At 34.1% G+C, this 21,727-nt stretch overlaps 1 protein-coding gene across 2 annotated transcripts; it reads left to right on the top strand.

The window, feature by feature from the left end:
- The first annotated feature begins 3,640 nt into the window (after nt 1-3,640).
- Nucleotides 3,641-17,924, top strand: LOC18429279 (putative ubiquitin-conjugating enzyme E2 16). 2 transcript variants are annotated; one of them, XM_011623237.3, is made up of 6 exons: nt 3,641-3,719; nt 3,868-3,971; nt 4,095-4,197; nt 4,361-4,424; nt 17,305-17,393; nt 17,503-17,924. In XM_011623237.3, exons 1-6 carry the CDS (start codon nt 3,696-3,698, stop codon nt 17,596-17,598), a joined length of 480 nt encoding a protein of 159 aa, XP_011621539.1. In that variant the 5' UTR covers nt 3,641-3,695; the 3' UTR covers nt 17,599-17,924. The 2 variants fall into 2 exon arrangements, with proteins under 2 accessions (XP_011621539.1, XP_088717408.1); XM_088861282.1 differs by lacking the exons at nt 17,305-17,393; nt 17,503-17,924 and adding an exon at nt 12,462-12,586.
- Nucleotides 17,925-21,727: the final 3,803 nt, after the last annotated feature.

The raw sequence follows: 21,727 nt of genomic DNA, 5'->3' as shown, positions 1-21,727 counted from the left end.
AGGACTGCTATCGTAAAGAAATGTATGGGGCTGAGGCCCGAAACAATTAAAATAAGGCGCGCCTTTGAATAGTATTGGAGCATGTTTTTCGGAAATATTTGTGTTGGCTTGAAACTTTATTTTCATAACTAACTATAAAGTTTGAAGCTTCAAGAATATAGTGTATATTGAGTGTATCTCTGAACACTTGAAAAATCTAAAAAATTGACAGGTTAAAAATACATTACAAGATAGACAATTTCTAAGACTTGGAACCTATTTTTTCTCAAAGCCATACATCTTGAGGTCGAGATGACTTATTTGAGGATTTTTGGGTATCAAAATAACATTTTCTATTGGATTTTTGAAGTGCTCCTTAATTTAGTTCTTTGGGACCTTGCCCTTATGTAAGCTTTTTCCTCTAGATAAAGGGGGGCGCTAGGGCTATAAGGTTATATTAGAGTACTTTTACAGTGAAATCTCAACAATAAAGGTTAATACAGATTTCTAACTTTTCAAAATATCAAACACAAGTGTCGTGACACAACCTGCACAAAAAACCATAAACACGGGTGTCCATGGGTAAGGCCCAATAGAAACCCTAAAAATTCATCAAGAATCTCATTCTATATGCTTTTGGTACACACCGCCCTTCCATTTCATGTAAAGTGTTCATGCATAGTGGGGAATAAGGGTGGAAGTCAAACAGGGAGGACCACAAAAGAGACTTCAATGATTTACTAGGAAAAATAATTGAAAAAGAAAGAGATCCCAGATGAGGGCAAGAGAGAAGTGATCCCTATCCCCCCAGTTCAATGATGGAAGGAAGAAGGATAAGAGAGAACCAACAAAGGGCGGTTGTGATGAATAAAGGCAAAGGGGTGATGCCGGAATACTCTACCCCACGGGCTTTGCAAGGCCCGAGGAAAGGGATCACGGCAAAATCACACCCCTTGACCATTTTTTCAGGTTAGAGATAGAGAGAGAAAATAATAATAATGACTAAAATGCCCCTTATCAGTTTTTCTGTCGGCTGCACGGCATTCGTTACAGGGTGAGGTTTGTATAGAGCCGAGGCTCTAAACAGTCACAGTAGAGCGCACCTACTAAAATTGATGGGTTTTCTATGAGTCGGCCAACTCATATGCATCTCCCTACTAAAAAATTTCTTAGATGATTTTTTTTTCTATTTTTTTTTTTTAGATCCATCATCTAGGCTAAGATGATCAAAAATATGAAAATAAAAATAAACTTTTATAATTAGAAATATAAATTTTTTAATTTTTTTTTATGCACAGCAAATATCTTATTTATGGACAATACACTTTAGGTAACGTGAAACAATTTTCCTTCATTAATTTAGTAAGCAGGTATGTTAGTAGTGAGGATCATTGAAAAACCCATAGTCCCCTAGAGGGGATTGAAACAATCTTGGTGGTTCTCATAAATGATGGAGGGAGAGTAGGGCTTATTAGAATTTCCCATGACCACAATTGTGGACAGAGTCCATCTCCACCACCTTCCACTATTTCCATGGACCATGATGATCTTTAAGGACTTTGCTGATAGCAGCCTCATAAAAAATAAAAGAAAAAGAAAAAAAAAAGTATTATGACCCTTATACAAAAAAATTAAAAGCTAAGTTAGCTTGTTGGGCTTTTTCGTGGCAAATTTCCCAGTTCAAACACTTGACTCCTATGTGCACCACTAAATTAGAGTACAATCTCATGACCATAAAATATGAAGTCAACCAACCAATCAATGAGGTAGGCGGTGATGGAGAACGGGACCTACAATGTGAGTCACGTTTTTGGTTTGGACCACTGCATCTTCTCACACTCCCATCGATTGTTTTAATGGTGATGACCACGTATTAATCATATTAATAGCATTATTAACCTTACACTTTTAAAGTCCATTATCCTTAGAATAATAGTAGACTTCCCCTAATTTCTTTATGGATGCAGTTTTTTGAAGGGAGTGGTTTTTATAAGGTTGCAACTTTAAACAATCCAATTAAGGCACACTTTCAAATTTTACCATAACATGTAATTTTGATATAAAAAATTCTTAGGATTATCTAAAAATCTATTTTTATATTTAATTATAAAATTTTAGATACCAAAATTGGTTAAAATCAAATATATCTATAAACATATGAAAATCTTAAAAATAGATGGTTTAGATAATATGTTGCAAGTTGCACTATTTTTGGGATTTAAATTTTTTTTTTTCTTTTCATATTCATACTTCTCAATGTCGAGATGATCAGTTGGAAGGTTTTTCAACATTAAAACAACCTTTTATTATGGATTTTTGAGGTGCATCTATAATTCTACATTTTATGGTTACAACCTTATATAAACTTTTTCCTTTCTTGAATGCCTAGAACTTATAAAAAAAAATATGGAAATTATTACAAATATACTTTAATTTTCGTCTATTAAAAACAATCCAACTTTCATAGACCTCGTTCACACCTTTTTTTCTTTCAATTTTGGTTGTTTTGTGACCAAAATAACCTTCACATAATTACGACTACCACAATAACTTGAATTGATATTACGATACTTTAAACACCGTAAAACCTAAACTATATTATACAACATTTTAGCTACAACATAAAACGGTATTTAGGTGGTATCTATCATCTCTACATATAGATATCCACAAATGGTGTTTATCCAAAACTATTTATCCTTAATTGTTAAGGGCGGATAAACACATCAAATAAACTCGTTTGTCAAAAAAATAAAATAAAATAAATATTATCATAATCAAGAGATATGAACACCAATCCATAACTTATGGTATTTATTCTTAATGTTACTAGCGGATAAATACATATAAATATCAAATCTTCTCATAATAATCAAGAGCTATGAACACCAATAACCTCAACATATATTTGTCCATATAGATATCTATATTGATATGTACCTAACGTATATCCATACGGTAGCTAAAATGATATCAATTCAAGTTTTATTTACCGTGAATGTTATTTTGTTCACAAAATAACCAAAATTGAAGAAAAAGAGTATTGATGAACTTTATGAAAGTTGGGTTTTTTTTTTTCTCTTTTAAATAGGCGAAAATTAATGTATATTTGTAATAATTTCCCAACTAAATAAAGCCCCACCTTGAAACTTCATCTGAAATATATTTTGAGTAAGGAATAACTCCGTAATGGCTCTAAAATCAATTTTTACCATTGGTTATGAAATTTATAATTCAAAAAATAATATAGATCTTACTGATTTATAAACAATTAAAAATAGATGGTCTAGGCAATGTGGTCTCTAATGTATAATATTTTTAGAGCTTGAAATCTTAATTTTTCAATGGTCTAAGGTAGATACGACTGATTTTAAAGTTTTCTTACGAGAGATCGCAGTGGGTTTTGTTACTTATTTGATAGGCTGCAGGCCCATCAAAATATTTTCTTTCATTTATTATTTACATTTTCTTTTATATAAATAATCGAATAACCTGCTCATAGCAAGGAGAAGCGTAAATGGAAAACCGAGATGGTGACGGAGGGTATTTTGGTCATATTTACAAAAGCTGGGTGTATTCGAGGTTCTCGCCAGAATTAATATAGAGGGGAAATATGGCAGTCTTCCTTCCACTTTGTTTCCCCACAATATCTCTCTCTCTCTCTCTCTCTCTCTCTCTCTCTCTCTTTCCCTTCCTCTCTCTTCCCCTTCTCAAGCATGAGCGCCTCTGCATCTCGCAAGGTTCTCTCTCTTTCTCTCTCCTCTCTCTCTTCTCTTTCTCTGATTTCTCATAGCTTCGCTTTAGAATTCAGTTCTCGTGACTTTTCTCTCATCTCTTCTGAAATCTAATGGTCTTGCTTTCTTTTTTGGTGTTTTTACTTTTATACAGGCCCTGAGTAAGATCGCATGCAATAGACTCCAGAAAGAGCTCGTGGAATGGCAAGTCAATCCACCTGCTGGATTCAAGCACAAAGTCACTGATAATCTACAGAGGTTCTTGTTTTCTTTTTTCTTTTTTCTTTTAAAATATTTTTCTGATTTTTCAGGGTTTTCAGTTACAAAAAAATTATATGTTTTTACCTTTAATTTAACTGTTTTTGGTATTTGTCTTTAAAGGTGGGTTATTGAAGTTCATGGCGCACCAGGAACTCTCTATGCGAACGAAACTTTTCAACTTCAAGTTGATTTTCCTGAGCATTATCCAATGGAGGCTCCTCAGGCAATTAATAACCTTCAGAATTTTAAGTTTTTACATTATTTTTTTTGCAATGCTATTTGTAATCTTGATAGTTTCCCTGTCTAGTAATTGCATTATGTATTGTTTTTTTGACAATAATTGCATTATGTATTATTTTTATTGATTTTGTTTTGTTTCATGGCAGGTTATTTTTCTCAATCCTGCTCCTATGCATCCTCACATCTACAGCAATGGCCACATCTGCTTAGGTAATTTTTTTTCTTTTGATTTGTGTAATAATTGTTTTTTTGTCTGGTGATGTGCATAACTGTATTCAATTTTTAGTTAGCATTTGTGTGTTAATATTGCATGTGAATTGGATGGATGATAAGAATATCTGCTTAGTTGTTTTAGAACATTGCGATCATATTTTCTAAGACATCATAGCAATCCTCTATGGATCACATCTGGGCATGGCCTTTAAGGTGATTCTGTGTTCTTGGTGATCATATGATTTTTGAGGACTACGGAATTTTTTTGGTATCCTACATTACATTCTAAGTCTAAAGTTTACATGTTTATTACATGCTTTCACTGTTTGAATTGAGGAAAACATGATGTTCTGTTTTTGTCTGCTGAAAAGTTGATGAGTTTTTTCTATGCATAATTTTCTGTCCGGGCATGTGATGTGCATTCCTTGTTCTTAGAGTCTAGATTCATTTCGTTGCTGCCTACCTTTTATGGTAATTAGCAACTTGTGTTTCTAAACTGGAAGTTGCCTTTCGTGTTTTTGCAGTGTTCACTTTGAATATATGATTGTAACTGTTGCTTCTTACTTAATAGGTTACTATTTTTAAACTGTGTTTCTCGTTACAGGATATAATCCATAATGTGCAATATCCCTTACCTTTGGCACCATTCAGAAAAAAATCTCTTGCCTTTGGAAGGAGTAACTCAGTTTTAAAGTTCCTATTAACTGCTTTCAACTCAATGTGACCTCTTTTCTGGCTTGATGATGGCAGTCTAGCCAATGGGGTTTTTTCTTGTGTCTATTTGAGTTGTCTTTATTGATTTTTGGCTGTGAAGGCTTCATGTGAATCAGGGCTCATCACAATGAAACTAGAGATTGCCTTCTCTAAAGAAGTTGGACCTGATCTAAGAAACCTCTTTGATTCTAAGAACAGTTATGACTATGTTTAAATAAAAGGTTATGGATTGAGATGCAAATGGTTACATGATGGAACTGTAAATGGAAGTTTAAGTGGTTCGTGAATGATAGAGACAGATATGAATGATAATTGATTGAATTGCATATGTGGATGATTCCAATTATCTTTGGAAAATTGTTTATTACTATCCAATTATTATTCAAAACATATTTATCAATCAAAAGATATTTTCATTGTTTTAACTTTTCATATCTAAAAAAACATCAAATATCTTCTAGAAGAGGTTGAAAACTAAAGAGATCCTGAATCAAATATGAGAACATTGGGAGATGCATTGATGAACCATCATTCCCAGATAGATCTTTTCACAAATTTGGGAATAGGTACATGAAACAGAATGCAAGGAGTGTTGCGAAATTTGGGATATGAGTTTCCTTATAAGCATGATTGTCCATGTGGTCCAGAGTGTTTTGAGGTGATCGCCATGGTACAGAAGCATATCTGGGATGTTTGGTGGTGGTGGTGGTGTTTGAGTTTACCCTGTTGGTTACTATCCCCTAAGTAAATACTTCTGCATTCCCAATCTCCCATTATTAGGGGCAAAGTTTGGTATATTTAGCAAATGTGATATCCTGAAAATATGCAGTTCCCCATATGAATCATGTATTATTTTATGCAAATCATTTGGCTTTACATTGCTCTTGCACACATTGATGCCCAAGTAACCTGGCTCGAAAAAGCTGGATAACACTTAATAGACTTTGAAAGGTCTCAAGCAGAGTGATTTTGAGGATGAGGAAACCTAGGACTGCAAGTCACTCAGATCCTCCATGTTGACCATCGACTAAAACTCTAGCTGAACCAAAATTTGTTAATTCTTTTGGCCTTGAGAATCACAACTGCAGTGTTAGCTCAGGAGATACCATTCATCCTATACCTGTACATCCTTACTGCAACAAAAGTTTGTCACACTTAATAATCAGAAAGAAAAAGGACTGCAAAATTTGGTTTGACATTATTTGGACAAAGTCTGGATGTCATATAATTGTGAAATTATGAAGATGAGAAGAAGTAAAGACGATATGGTTTATCATGATTTTGTGAAAAGAGAGCAGTTGCCCTTATGGAGGACAGAAAGATACGATTAAGTAAAAGGGTGGGCTTGTGTTCTCAGCAATTGTGAAAGGAGAGTTAGCAATACTTGAGATGGACATATCATGAAGATGTTTGCAAAGTTGCTATTATTATTCTTCGGTAAATCGATTTGTTGCTTGTACTATGGTGGCTGATGCGAATGAGCTGTTCTAGCAGTTTCTGTTGTTGCAAAGATGGAATAACTAACTGTTGAACTGTAGGCTGGAGTCCATGGGCTTGTGCATAGTTTCATCTATGGTACTGGTGAAGTCTTTATATTATTGACAAGTTGATTGCATGGCTTCTTGTCCCAGTTGCACTTAAAAAGAAAAAAAAAAGTGAAAGCGACCAGTACTCTGTCTTGTGTAATTGTTATCCCAAATGAACCCCCGGGTCCATGAAAAGCCCATGGACTCCCTTGAAATTATAAAAGTTGTACTTTAAACCCCCTCTATTCTTCCCCAGTCCAAATCACAAAATTTACCCCTTTAAATAATTCCCCTGTTATCCACACCCTTAAAAAGCTCGCTCTCTCTCTCTCTCTCTCTCTCTCTCTCTCTCCTCCCCCGTGAACCCACCTCTCACAGCCTGAAATCCCCCTTTGTCTCTCTTCCTTTTACCCTATGAAGTGTGAACGTCTCTCTCTCCTCTCCTAAAAACTCCAACTCTCTCTTCCTCACCCATGAACCTTTCTCTAAACCTGTTCGTGTTGGTTATTTTCTCTCTCTAGAGTTGCCTTTCTGCTTACTTTTTGGCTCTGAAACTTGTTTCTTTCTTCTTTTTTTTTGCTTTTCTCTTATATTTTCTTAAACCAACTTCTAACTTCTCTTCATGTCTGCCTTGCGTTTTGAGTTCCCTTCTCATCACAAAAACTTGCCTTTGGGTTCTTCTTTCATCATAAACTGGCCCTTGGAGGGATCAGAAGCTCATTTTCTCATTCTAAATGTCGGGTTCTCTTGTCATCATTAAAACTGGGTTCTTTGAGGGATTGAAAGCTCATTTTCACAATAAAAAGTTTGGTTCTCTCTGATCCTTCTGGCAGAGCAGTTCTGTTTGATATCTTTTACCTAAAACTCAACAGTTCCCTACACGGATTTCTTCAACTCTGAAACTAGTCAAAATGTCCCCAAAAACATAAATGAGAACTCAATTCTTAAAATCTTGCCCAAAGAAGTTGCACAGAGGAAAACCCAAGTCTCATGAGAAGTTACAAAGAAGGATGTGGATATTAAAGGACAGTTTGCTGAAGAAAGTGGGGGGAAAGGTGGGTATCGGAGATCAGAGAACCAGGAAAGAAATTAAAGATATGGCTTGGAAGTTTTGAAATGCCACAAATGGTGGCCTCTGCTCTTGTTGCAGCTATTTTTTGCCTCAAAGGAAGATCATCTCACCTGAATTTCCTCGAATTTACTGATAAACTCCCAAAGCCATTAAACGAAGACCCAAAAGACATAAGGTCAGTGGGTCTTGAGGCAGCTTTAAGCAAAAGGAGAGAGAGAGTTTTCTGGAAAAAACCAAAGCTTTCCAGCCATCCAGGTTCCAATTTGTCAAATAATTTATTAGTTTTCGTTTCTTTATCTTTTTAGCTTTCCTAGCATTTTCTTGGTTTTGTAAAGTTTTTGCTGCACTTTCGTTCTCCAAGTTTCTTTACCAAATCTGCTAACCAAAGTTTTCCCACAGTTTCTCTCTCTAGCATTATTCCCCATTCCTTTCTTATGTCACCACCTTTTATTTTAAAATGTTTCTCTTTCTCTCTTTAGAGAGAGAAAGGAGAGAAAGGAACTGTCAAGGGAGAAAGAAGGGGAGATAATTCTACATATGTTCGATAGAGGGGTTTACAGGTGAGGAATAGAGAAAGTGGGGTTTTAGGAGGGAGAGAAAAAATGGGGTTCACACTTGACAAGGTGAAGTAAGAGAGTGAGAGTGGGGCTTCGAGGGAGGTTGAAAGAGAGGGAGATGAGTGTCACGGGATAAGGAAGATAGATTTTTGGGTCAGGACGATGGGGAATTCGTAAAAAAGGGGTAATTCTATAATTTCTACAGTGAAAAAAAGCAAAGAGGGGGGGGGTTAAGCATCCCATTTTTTGACTTGGAGGTGGTCCATTGGTTTGCCATGGACTCGAGGGTCTCTTTGGGGCCACAGTTACGCAGGGAGGGGTATAGGTCTTTTTCCGCAAATGAAAATCAGTAGTGTTAGAAATCCTAATAGGATGAGTTAGTTATTTATGGTTGCAATTTGTTAAGTTTTTGATAACTTAGGAGGCCAGGAAGTCTGCACCATGGCATATCACGTCTTTTCTACTTGGACATTGGCTATTCCGCGTAAACAAAAGAAGGCTGGGGTTGCTGGTTTCACTTTTGTTTGTGACAAACTTCAAAGGTTGCAACCCTTGACCACTTTCACCCAATTGATATGTCTACCACAAAGCTGAAGCCCAAGGACACTAGCTATGGCCTCAAATCGAGAGACCTTAAGGTCTTGACCTCTTGGGATATATGTGCCACTATGGTCTCTAAAAGTCAACCTGGGCAACAGCCTGGAAACATAAAGAATAGCCAAGACCGATCATGTATTCCTAATCGATATGTGGAATCTCAGCTTGCATTTGATAGTACAAATACAGTTGTGCATGTTATATGTTCCATATTATATTGATTTAGGCTCAAAGTAATTCACATACAAGGGAACATAAAAACTGGTGTGCCACAGGAGCTATAGTTTATCCTTTTTGTTCCCTTTCTTTCTTGTCTAGGTAAAATAGGTACTCCTTTGTTTCTTTGTGAGAATAGCCGATCTTTTGATCAAGGGTGTAAAAAAAGGCACACTTCCAAACCTTGTCAGAAGATGCAATTGTGGTTTCAGAAATCCTTATGAGGGCTTTATGATCTATTTTCGTCGAAATTTGAAGCTTAAAAAATTGTACAGATCGAGCAAATCTATAAGCACTTAAAAATCTTTAAAAATGGACCGTCCAGATAATATGTTACAAGATGCACTGTTTTTTTAGGACGTGTCGACTTGAAATCTTTTTTTTTTTCTTCTCACATTCATACATCTCGAGGTTGAGATGTTGGAGGGTTTTCTGGTGTCAAAACAACCTTTCGGTTTGTTTTTGAGGTTAACCTATCTTCTACAACATAAGGTTAGTGCTTTATATAAACTCTTTTCTCTGATCAATAAAATGTTAACTATCAAATGATAAAAAATGTAATACTAACTGTATATTGGAATACGGGCTTGGGCAAGTTTGCTTAAGGCAGTGACATTTGTGACACTACGTCCCCAGTTCTATTCGTTGTGATGAACTAACCCCAAAAGACATGTTAATTCTACGAGTGCTGACAGACTTCCATATGAGCACTTCTTTAACCTAGTTTTCGTTCATTGAGTCTTAGTCTTGATCCTTAAACAACATGCCATCTTAGTCTTAAAGTATTAGTGGTGGAAACTTCCCATCTTTTGCATGTGGGAAACATTTCATGATGGAAGACAATCTAAAATGAGGTATATGAAGTGTCCATTTTTAATACCGACATAGAGGTATAATTCGTGAAATTTGTCAAGAGAGGGCTACTTGTGTTTAAACTGATAGAGAAATGTCATATAATTTCTGAAGCAACAAAAAGCTAGGGTCTTGAGTCCCGCTTAATCATCAGATTGCAGCAATATGTTGAGGCAAGAGTTTTGGGCATACTCAACAGATATGTGCCGCCCTACTCATATTGTTCCTATTAATGCAAAAAATTTAATGCATGCGACTTAAAAGGTTGGTTTCAAAACAATTATGGATCTCACCTTGGCACTCGTAAAAGAGTCCTAAATTTGAACTGGAGTACATGTGTCATTGAATCATGCATAACTAGATACATGCAAAAACATTCTTTTGCATGTATGCAAATATATAGACACAAATTGATTAATATGTATTTATATTTGTACGTGTATAGAGATGTGACTGATTGATTTGACATGAAAATGTTATCTCGGCATAAGTTTCTGTGCTTAATTCATGTAAACAATAAGGGAAAGGATGCTCAAAGACTCCTAAGGTTTGAGAAAATATTTTCACAACAAAGAAAATTTATTAGGAAAAACAGTACCGAATTGACAAGGCCTGGAGAGTGACGAAGTGGAGGTATATAGGGAAGTTTGATAGTTCAGATATTGATCTTAGACAAACGCAAATAGACATGCAAGAAAATGCACTACTAGTATGTGCTTTGACCCTCAAACTTTAGATTTTCAATGCTTTGAAACTGTATGAAATTGAAAGGAAATGGCCAAAATCCTCTCCTAGCTCGATAATAATGGAATTAGACCTCCTCTAGCTTGCATAAGCAATAATATGATCTAAGGTTTTGTAATACAGACCCAGTGTTTCAAAAAGCGCTAGGCGGCACCTAGGCGGTCGGGGGGGTCTAAGCCGCCCAGCACTTAGGAGGGCGCCCAGAACCTAGGCGGCCCAATAGAAAAATAGTTTTTTTTGGGTTTTCTCTCTCTAAAATAGCCTCTAATGGGTTTTGGGTTTCAAATGAACCTAAAACCCACAATTTTACCCATTTAGTATTAAAAAAAAGACTAAAAAATACCTTCAAGGAGCCGCATTTTTGCCCCTGGGTGGGGCGTAGGCCTTGGGCGGCTGCCTAGGCGGGTTCAGGTAGGCGCCCGGGGATATCCACCCAGGCGGCCTCCTAAGCGTTGGGCGGTTTGCTTTTTGAAACAGTGGATAGACCTAAGTGTTACGCTCCTTTCATCTTACAAATTTTAGTCATGTGGGTACTTAAGCACATTTCTTTTGTTTTCATCTATGATAATCTGCACCTTCAATGATTGGTTTGATTTGTGGAACACATAAGCAATAATATGTTCCGTCATTTCCCTTTATCAAGGGCCATACCCTTGGTCAAACCTGCAAATCATCATATACTTTCTCACTACTTCTATCCATGCCCTTTGGGGCCTTACCTTTACCTTTTTAGAGTTTCCACTTGAACCAAGTTACCCCTCTTATCCGGTGCACTTTTAGGTCAACACTGCACATGACAAGACCACATAAGTCGACTTTTCCTCATTTTACTGTCTATTGGGGTTCCCCTTAAGTTCCCTGAAATATATTCCTTTATAATTCTATCCCTTCGTTGTCTTGCTACTTATCCATCTCAACATCCTCATCGCAGCTACGCTCATTCTATGGATAAATTGTTTTTTGACCGCCCAAAATTTCGTCCCATAAAGCATGATTGGTTTTACAACCGTCCTGTAGAAGTTCCCCTTCAGTTTCATTAGTATACGAGGATCGCATAAGATTCCAGAAGCACATCTCCACTTCGTCCACCCAACTCTTATTCTATGAGCAACATCTTCCTCAATCTCTCCTTTCTCACAGTTTATCGATACAATATATTGAAAATAATCTCTTTAGTTACTTCTTGGCCATCAATCTTAATTAATTCCTATTTATGCTCCTATTATTACTAAAAAAATTGAGCATCTCTCCAAAGTACTAACTTTACGTTTACATGGTCTCCAATCACATGATAGGTGTTATTTGCCAGAGTAGGTGTTATATACCATTAAATCTTCATGAATTTGCCAGATATCTTTATAGCTGAAGATTAGGGGACTTGTGGTTTCTTAGTGCGCATGATTCAAGTTCTCATTAGAACTGTGTCTTAGTTCAGTACATTTCCATTGGTTTTGTTATAGAAATCATTACTCTAACCAACTATGCTCCCAAGACAATTACCAACTTGTATTTTCCTTTTGATATGGGTAAATAAAAAAGATAATTTATATCATGAAACCATGTAAAATTTGATATTTTCTTTCTTAGCAATCCCAAAAGTTTGTTATTTCATCATGATACTCAGCAGATTTTGTAAATTCCTGGTTTATATATTTTTGTCTGCTTCTTAATTACTTCCATTGACTTAAAAGAGCTTGATTATAACTATTGTTGAACATATCATTGTACGTTGTATCAAATCTGATGTGAGAATCAGGTGCCAGTGGTAGGATCAAGCACTGTTTTCATCAAACCATCTCAACTTATGGTGCGTTATTTCACAAGTGATAAACATTTAATTTGGGCCGGAGGTGGATCCCTTTTTATTGTTCTTTCTTAAAAGATATGTATGACTGGAGTCTGTAAAGGACACAAGCAAAGGCACCTATGGGAGTGTGATGAATATAGATTCCTACCTTGTCCAAAAACAAAAAAATACTAGGAGTCAATTTTAAGTATGATTGCAAAAGACCAACAATTAAAACCGTAACCATTCACCTCAGAAACTTCGTAAGATCTAAACCAGTAAACATAAAAAAAAATTACAGCATGGAAAAATTAGATGAACCGCAAAAATATCATATGCTTGTAAGCCAGTAAACAGGACAAATGTACTATAGTAGGCAAAGGTATGGCGATAATTATGCTAAAATGAAGTTTCCCTGCTCAGAATTAAATACTATTATTGCAATTAAAAATTGAATGTTTCGAACTTTCATTGTGATATTATTTTTCCATGAATATTTTTAATTGCAGTATTGGTATTCTTCTGGCATGAGTAGAATTTTATTGTAATATTACGTCTGGTTCTATGATTCAATCCCCCTCTTGATTTAGGCCAAGGTGCTCCAACTAAGAATAACTCTGGTACCAGAGGTATCAAAAATATTTATCAGAAATGGTGTTATTTATCAAAATATCAGGATTATTTATTAGAAGTATTTATGGTAGAGGATAAGGGGACTTGTAGTTCAGTAGTGGGCGTAATGCATGTTCTCACTAGAACTATCTCGTAATAACTACGCTTCCAGATATTTTGCTACAGAAATTATACCCGATAGTAATTATCAACTATGCACCTAAGAGAATTACTAACTTTTAGTTTTTATTATCAATAAAGAAAAAAAGTTAAAGAAACCATACGAAATTCTGATACTTTCCTTTCTCTGCAATTCTAAAGTTCTATTATGGCAGTCAGTAGTTTTTGTAAATTTCTGGTTATATTTCTGCTTTGTAATTTCTCTCTTCTAACTTGAGCTTGATTAGAACTAGTGTTAAACATATCCCTATACCAGATTTGTTATGAAAATCAAGCACCAATAGTAGTATCAGGTACTGTATTCGTTAAAGTACATTCATGTGAAAGACTAGTTCCCCATTTCTCTTTGCCCTATCTCACTTGATGGTGTTTTATTTCCAAGCCTAATAATGTTCAGGCTGATGGACTTAACGATGGATATTTTTTCATCGTTCTTTTCTGGAAATTTGTTTGACTAGGAGAGATAGAAGCAAAAGGAAAGGCACCTGCGGGGATTAAGACTCCCAAATTCCCAACTTATTCATAGTTGTACTGAAATTTACCTGTCATAATGTTTACAAAATTAAATTTCATAATATTTCTCTCATTTCTGTCACTATTCCCCATCTAATCTCCAACTGGTTCTGTTATCCTTTGCAATCATCTAATGGATTTTGTGAATGGTTGTCGATAAATGATGTTCAGCTCAACATTATATTTGTTTCTTTGGTAATTATTGTTCACAAAATAAAACTTTATAATGTTTCTGGTTCCAGTTACTATTCCGTCTGATCTCCATGTGATTCTGAAATACTGTGTAGTCATCTACTGCATTTTGTGAACTGCTGATTGCTGGCCTCCTGGATTCCTAGTCCTAGGCCAGAATGGGAGATGTTAGTTGTCGGGTTTGCTTTTACTACATTTCAAATAGTTCAGTAGAAGTCGGGCCGTGCCAATAATAAATTGGCAAAGATTATTGGATTACTGCAATGCAACCTCCTCTAAAGTTGGGCAAAATTTTCATGACTATGCTTAAGTAGAGGTGTTGGTCAATTGATCATGGTTGAAAATCCTGTATCGATGGTAATGGTTCTTTTTTTTAATTATAATGTGAAATCCTGTTTATATGCTCAATTGTGCCATGAAGAGTGGGCGCTATGTCTACCTACAGATATAGCGTTTAACAAGATCAACATAGATGAACGAACTTGTCAAAGCAGCAAAAACGAAGGCTATGATTAACGCTTTCTAGCCTTCTATACCATTAATTACGTGTCTTTTTACTCCTTGGGATGCGCTTTGATTTATTGTGCCTAGAACATGTCACTTAGTTGCTGTTTAAAATAATATATTCAGAAAACTTGGATTAGTGGTTGTTCTATATATGTTTTTGGATTACTCATTATTGTATTCAAGTAGCTATGGCATGTGCATACATGATATTCCAACTGACAAATTAAGTGCAAATTAATTTTTATAATATTGGGTTTAAGTGGAATTTTCAATCTAAATCTTATTTTATTTTTAGGTCATCCAATATTAGTTAAATAGCTGTTTAATTTTATAGCTAAATATTTTATATTTTTTGGATTAGGTAAATTCTATTGTGGAATTCCTATTTTGGTAGGGTAGGAATATCTAACATTTATGATGCCTTTCTTAAATTTTCTTCATTATGGATGAGCCATGTACGTTGACATTCACTCTTATTTCTTCTCCACAATGGATTATTTCTTAAAAAATGGGATTTGGATAAAACACGAAAGATATTTTTAAGGGGTGATAGATACATTTTTTTCTTGTCAACTTCTTCATTGGATTTAGATGACAAACCACAAATAATTTTAAGTAGATATTAGGGATTATTGATAATGAATGTGTGTGTGTGTGTGTGTGTGTGTGAGAGAGAGAGAGAGAGAGAGAGAGATGTACGATGCTCCTGCTGAGAGATTTGCTGAAAAATAAAATTTATTAATTAAAAAGGAATGTGATGTTTTGTTTATAAAAAATGTAATGTTTTTTTTTTTCACTTTTTAGTCTTTCAGTATTTAGTTGTTTAATTTTCTATCCATCCATTTCATTTTATTTTTTTCTTATGCTTTTGTTGGCCAGTTAGAGACACTATGAAAAGTTCCTATTTTTTATAGCAATAAGTATGATGTAAATCTATTTCATAATGTTTAATTGAGTTTTCATTTTCTGCTTGTTCCTATTTATTCTGCATAATATATTTCTTTTAAATCAGAATTCTAATAAAACACATATATTCAAAGGAAGATGGATATGATTTGTATGATTTTTTCTTTTGGTACTTCTATCATTGCATTTTGAACAAATCAAAGAGATTTTAAGTTTTAGAGATTTTTGGATGAACGTTTAGGGAGGAAGATAGAAAGGTAGATTTTTTTCTGAAATTTGGAGGAAAAATAAGAGTGAAGAAATTTGTAAGTGACACTGTCCCTTCCCTTATAAATTAAGAAATTTCAAGAAGGAATCCACTACGCAACGCCTATGGGAATGGTGCCATCCGATTTAATCGGAAGCCACTGATAGAACAACCGCCATGGACATAGCATGTCCGTGCCGGTCAAAAAAACATGCGGTACTGCCACGAACATGGCGCCTTCCGTTGGGGGTCCGTTTAATAAACCGCCACGATCATGCTATGTTTGTGGCGGGGTGAAACGCTGTTTAAAATCGCTTAAAAGTGTTTTCAAGACTTTTCCTTTCAAGAATGATCATCGTAATGATCTTTTGTTTGTATTGTATTCATACTTCTCACTATCACACACTTTTAAAAAACACAAACATAAAGATTTTAAATAAATAAAATAACTCTAAAATTTGTACCAATATCTTAGTCATTTTAATTAATTATTTCTTCTTCTTTTTTTTGCAAATGTGTGATAGTGAGAAGAATGAGAAATAAAATTTGAGCTCTAATTTTTATTAAAAAATATAGAATTAATAAACTAGACATACTCTTACAAGTAGGACATGAATGTAAAATAAGAAATATTAGGGATATTTTGAAGGGAAATTATCATATATATCCTATAACGTTCTCCTTATTTCGAATATATCAAAATTTACCGTTTAATACACCCATAGCCATATTTTCCTTTTTTTTCATAAAATGACATTTTTGCTCCCACCACAGACATAATAGGTTTGTCGCAGTGTATTAAACCTCAAACCCACCCATTGCTCTTGGTTTACACTCCTCGCTGCATCTCTATTAGAGTCGTAGCGATTCAGATGTTCCTGAAATCCCTTATGGATGCCTTTAGCATGTGAGGCTGGATAAACATTACAATGGTAATAATTCATTGTGCCCGAAACTCCAGGATATCAGCTTATGAAGGCAAATATCGGATCTTCTGATTGAAGCAATTCAACAGCCTAATGCTTTATGTGATAAAAATCACAAACTAGGTTTAAAGGAACTCTGGATGGGAATCAGAATGTTGATTTGGACCATGACTTGATTGTTTCTCTCTTATTCTTGAAATGAAACTTATAACAGAGTCAATTTTGGTTTGAGGGAGTGAGTATCAAAATCATTCCTTGTAATACTGTAGTTCACCCATAGTAGCTGCTTTGTTTTGCTTTGGTGTCATACGCTTTTTTCAGCCCATATTTGGCATGTATAGGCATTCTTTTCAATGAATGAAAATTAATCATCAAGAAATAAAATAACCTCTGTAGCTTCATTAATAGATGATATCAACATTATTAAAGCAAACGTTTGAAATATCAAAATTATGTGAGTTTTAGGTGTCAAGATCAACTTCAGGAAGATGGGTTTCTTTTTTAAATTGGCCATAGATATTTGATTGCAAATGTTCCATCTCCTATGCTATGCCACTTTATCCCTTTTTGTTGTTTGTGTATTTGCTGCTGTAGTAAGACTTGAACTTGATGCAGATTGCATCTGTATCCCTATTTCTCTTTACATGAACATGTTTCTCAACAACATATGAATATGCTATGTAGTTTACTTAGCTTGTGATTCCTTGGGTGTTTCTTATTATTTGGGCAGATATTTTGTACGACTCGTGGTCCCCAGCCATGACTGTTAGCTCCATCTGCATCAGCATTCTATCCATGCTGTCAAGCTCAACTGTTAAGGTCTCGCCACAACTCTCTCTCTCTCTCTCTTTCTTTCGCTCTCTCACACACTTTTGACATGTACAAATGCTAATATGATTATTTTTGGCTCTGGAAACTTTGGGTACAGCAACGCCCTGCGGATAACGATCGTTATGTGAAGAACTGTAGAAACGGGAGGGGTCCGAAGGAGACGAGATGGTGGTTCCATGACGACAAAGTGTAAATAATGAGAGCCAATGCCTGAAAGAGTTGGGTCACTTCACAAGCGTCTGATCAGTCTCTAGGTTAGAAAAAGAAAGATGGTGGTTCCTTAAGCAGCAGTCGTAGTGAGCTTTCCTGACAGTGCCAGTCCCAAGAGTCACCTGGTTAAAAGCCTTCTTCAGCTGCTGTATATTTCCATTTTAATTTGTGTAAAGGGAACGCTCTGTGTTGTATGTAGTCGATAGGACCAAAAGACCTTGTGTCGCGTTTTAAGTCAACTTGTGTGCCGCCCTCAGCCAACTCATTCCGGACTAATCCTCTTTAACTGATTCGTGAGTGGTTCATTTTTCTCTTGCTCTCGTAGTTTGGTTGTAGAGGCCCAACTAATTAGGGAAAAGGTTGAAATAATGCTTAGGTCGTGTAGAAAAAGTAAAGGCGCACCTTAAAATTTGTAGTTTTGGTGTCGAGAAATCTTCAAATTAATTATATCGACCTTGCATTTTATGGAAGAGGAAAAAAATAAGGATCTTGAGTCTTGAGAGCAGTGTGATTATGTAGATCTATCTATCTTGAGTCTTTAAGAGCAGTGTGATTATGTAGATCTATCCATAGATGTATAAGATTTGTATCTTATTTGGAGCTTCAATTTTTATAATTATAGGTAAAATAGATTTATGAGCAATAATAAGGGTTTTTATAAAAAAGTTTATTTTGTGATCGGGTTTAGAAGTGACCTCCTTTTTTCCCTGAAGTCTAGGCTGTTGTAGCAAGTGTGAGGTTGCGGCTTTATGATAAAAGTAAAGCTACACCTCGAAACTTCATTGGAACATGTGGTTGATGAAATTTGAAGATCTAAAAAAGATGTGTGGTAAATCTGTCATTTTTATCATCAAAGCTTTTTCTCAACTATCCGGTGTTGGTTATACGAATCTTGGTTTGTCATTGTGCCTCTCAGTGTTCCATCAAGAGCGATACTTTCTTTATTTACTACTAAAAATGTCTTTTTGAGCTTATCTGTTGTTCTTTTGTAAGCTTTTCATTGCAATTAACTCTACCTCCTAACAGGTGTGTGTGTCATATTTATGAACAACTTAATAACAATGTAAAAATTCTCATAGATATAATTGTGGTCCCTATTCTTCGAAGTAGACAAAGATTGTAGTCAAATGTTAGATTCTCTAACTTTGACGGGCAAAATTTAAAGGGAAATTTAGGAATAAATCATATTCTTTTATCAAATTAAAAAATAGCCATGTATATTTATGTAGACAAAGTTTCTACAAGGTACAATCAATGTTATATTATGGGAATTAAGGCATGCCTTAAAAAACCTAGTAGAAAAGGTGGTTGAGGTGCTAGAGTATCTCCAATTGATTATCTGGACTTTAACGTGCGTGGATATAAAAAAAAGAAAAGAAATAAAAGAGGGTTTCAAGTCCTAAAAGCACATCTTGTAATACTATATAGATTTTCTATTTTTAAGTTTTTCAAATATCTATATAAATGTGTTTTTGGGGCTTTAAATTCATAATTAAGGATTAAAACAACATTTTTCGATGGATTTTTGAGGTGCATCTTTAATACATTGTAATTTTATTTAAACTTTTTCTATATATATGTATATGTATATGAGTAAACATTACAATAGCTGAGCTACTATAATGAATACTAATATAGGTGGAATCGCAACCATCAGATTTTCATCAAATGGTTCATAATACATATCATTATATGAATTTTAATTTTTTCTATAAATCTGATTAAAATAAAATTTTGGTTGTACATACCTACCACTATTGCGCATCATATAAAAATATAAAAAAATTATTTTCAATAATTTAAAATGACCAAATTACCTTTGCTATTGTTTAGAGGTATTTTAGTCATTTTATATTTTAGAAAATATATTTATATATTTTTTAATTGTGCGTCTTATTTTATTAGGATCTAATTTCTAGAAAAAATATTAAAATTCATATAATAATTTGCATTTTGAACCACATGATGAAGATCTAATGGTTGGGATTCCACCTATGCTATTATTCATTATAACTACCACGATATTATTATTATTTATATATATATATATATATATATATATATATATGGTTTCTATCAGTGTTTAAAAAAACGCCGAGTCGAACCGGAGGGAATCGCCATGGACGGATCGAATCGGCGAAAAAAACGGGAATCGTTCGGTTCTAGAGAGAACCGGACGATTCTGCACAGTGACTCACCGATTCACTGTACGGAATCGGCGAGTCCCATACAGTGAATCGGCAAGTCCCGTACGGATTTTTTTTTTTTTTTTTTTTTTGGTAATCCATGATAGATTTTTTTGTAATACTTGATCGATTTTTTTTTAATCATGATCGAGTTGTTTTTTTTTTTTTTTTGTAATCCATGATCGAATTTTTTATTTTTTTGTAACCCATGATAGAATTTTTTGTAATCTATGATCAAATTTTTTGTTTTTTTTTTTTTTTTGTAACCCATGATAGAATTTTTTGTAATCCATGATCGAATGTTTTGTAATCCATGATCGAAATGTTTGTTTTTTTTTTGTAATCCATGATCGAAATGTTTGTTTTTTTTTTGTAATCCATGATCGAATTTTTGGTTTTTTGTTTTTTGTTTTTTTTGTAACCCATGATAGAGTTTTTTGTAATCCATGATTGAATTTTTTGTAATCCATGATCGAATTGTTTTTTTCTTTTTTTGTAATCCACGATCAAATTTTTTGTTTTTTTTTGTAATCCATGATCGAATTTTTTTTTTTTTTGTAACCCATGATAGAATTTTTTGTAATCCATGATTGAATTTTTTGTAATCCATGATCGAATTGTTTTTTTCTTTTTTTGTAATCCACGATGGAATTTTATGTTTTTTTATGTTTTTTTTTTTTTTTTTGTAATCCATGATCGAATTTTATGTAATCCATGATCGAATTTTTTGTAATCCATGATCGAATTTTTTGTAATCCATGATTGAATTTTTTGAAAATTTGTGATGTTTTTTTTTTTAATCCATGATCGAATTTTTTTTTGTAATCCATGATAGAATTTTTTGAAAATTTGTGATTTTTTTTTTTTAATCCATGATCAAATTTTTTTTTGTAATCCTTGATAGAATTTTTTGAAAATTTGTGATTTTTTTTTTTAATCCATGATCGATTTTTTTGAAAATTTGTTATTTTTTTTTTAATCCATATTATTCAAAGAAAAAATGAGAGAGACGATGATTCTGAGGCCACCCTATCCAAGCCATATTATTCACATATCGAGTCCCAACAGCAACAGTGTAAGGATAAGCATGACAGTGCAGGTGAGCATGAAGGATGGACAAGCTTTGGGGATTTTAGATTGGGAACACAACAAAACACTAACACTCAGGGATTTGGGAATAGTCATACGCCTGCTAATATCGATGATTCGTTTTTAGATCGAATCAATGAATTGTTAAACGAATTCGATCAATGGCACCAACATGACCAAGAAGAACAATAACGTCGTCTATCATTTTATTTTTAGATCATATGTTACTAATTTTATGCTTTATTGTAGTCCATGTATGTTGATATACTTATTCCATGATAATTCTATGTTTATCCTTTTGTGTGATGTAAATTAAATACTGAATGGCAGTTCATGCAGAGAAAGAACATAACAATATTCACATATTCATTCAAAAACATGTAAATTCTTAATGGAGTACCCTCATTTTTTATTGAATTCCTAAAAAACAATATTTATAATGAATTTTAATAATTTTTTCGGATTTTTTTTAAGTTTTATTCTGACCGATTCACCCGATTCCCGATCCGGATCAGTTTTTTGGATGCCCGATCCCGGTCATCGATCCGTTTTTTAAACCATTGGTTTCTATAATGTTGCAACTTTAAACAATCCAATTATGGGGCATATCCAAATTTTATCACAACATGTATTTTTGGTGTAAAGCTGTTATGATTATCTTAAAATCCATTTTCATATCTAATTATAAAATTTCAAACTCTAAAAATAGTTAAAATCAAGTAGACCTATAAACATATGAAAATCTTGAAAATAGACGGTGTAGATAATGTTTGCAATATGCATTATTTTTTGTACTAAAAATCTTTTTTTATTTTATTTTCATATTCATACATCACG

The sequence above is a fragment of the Amborella trichopoda genome, chromosome 3 (genome assembly GCF_054954075.1).
Source record: "Amborella trichopoda isolate Santa Cruz 75 chromosome 3, AtrichopodaSantaCruz75HAP2 v2.0, whole genome shotgun sequence".
NCBI classification, from domain to species: Eukaryota; Viridiplantae; Streptophyta; class Magnoliopsida; order Amborellales; family Amborellaceae; genus Amborella; species Amborella trichopoda.
This window is presented reverse-complemented; position numbering and strand designations above follow the sequence as displayed.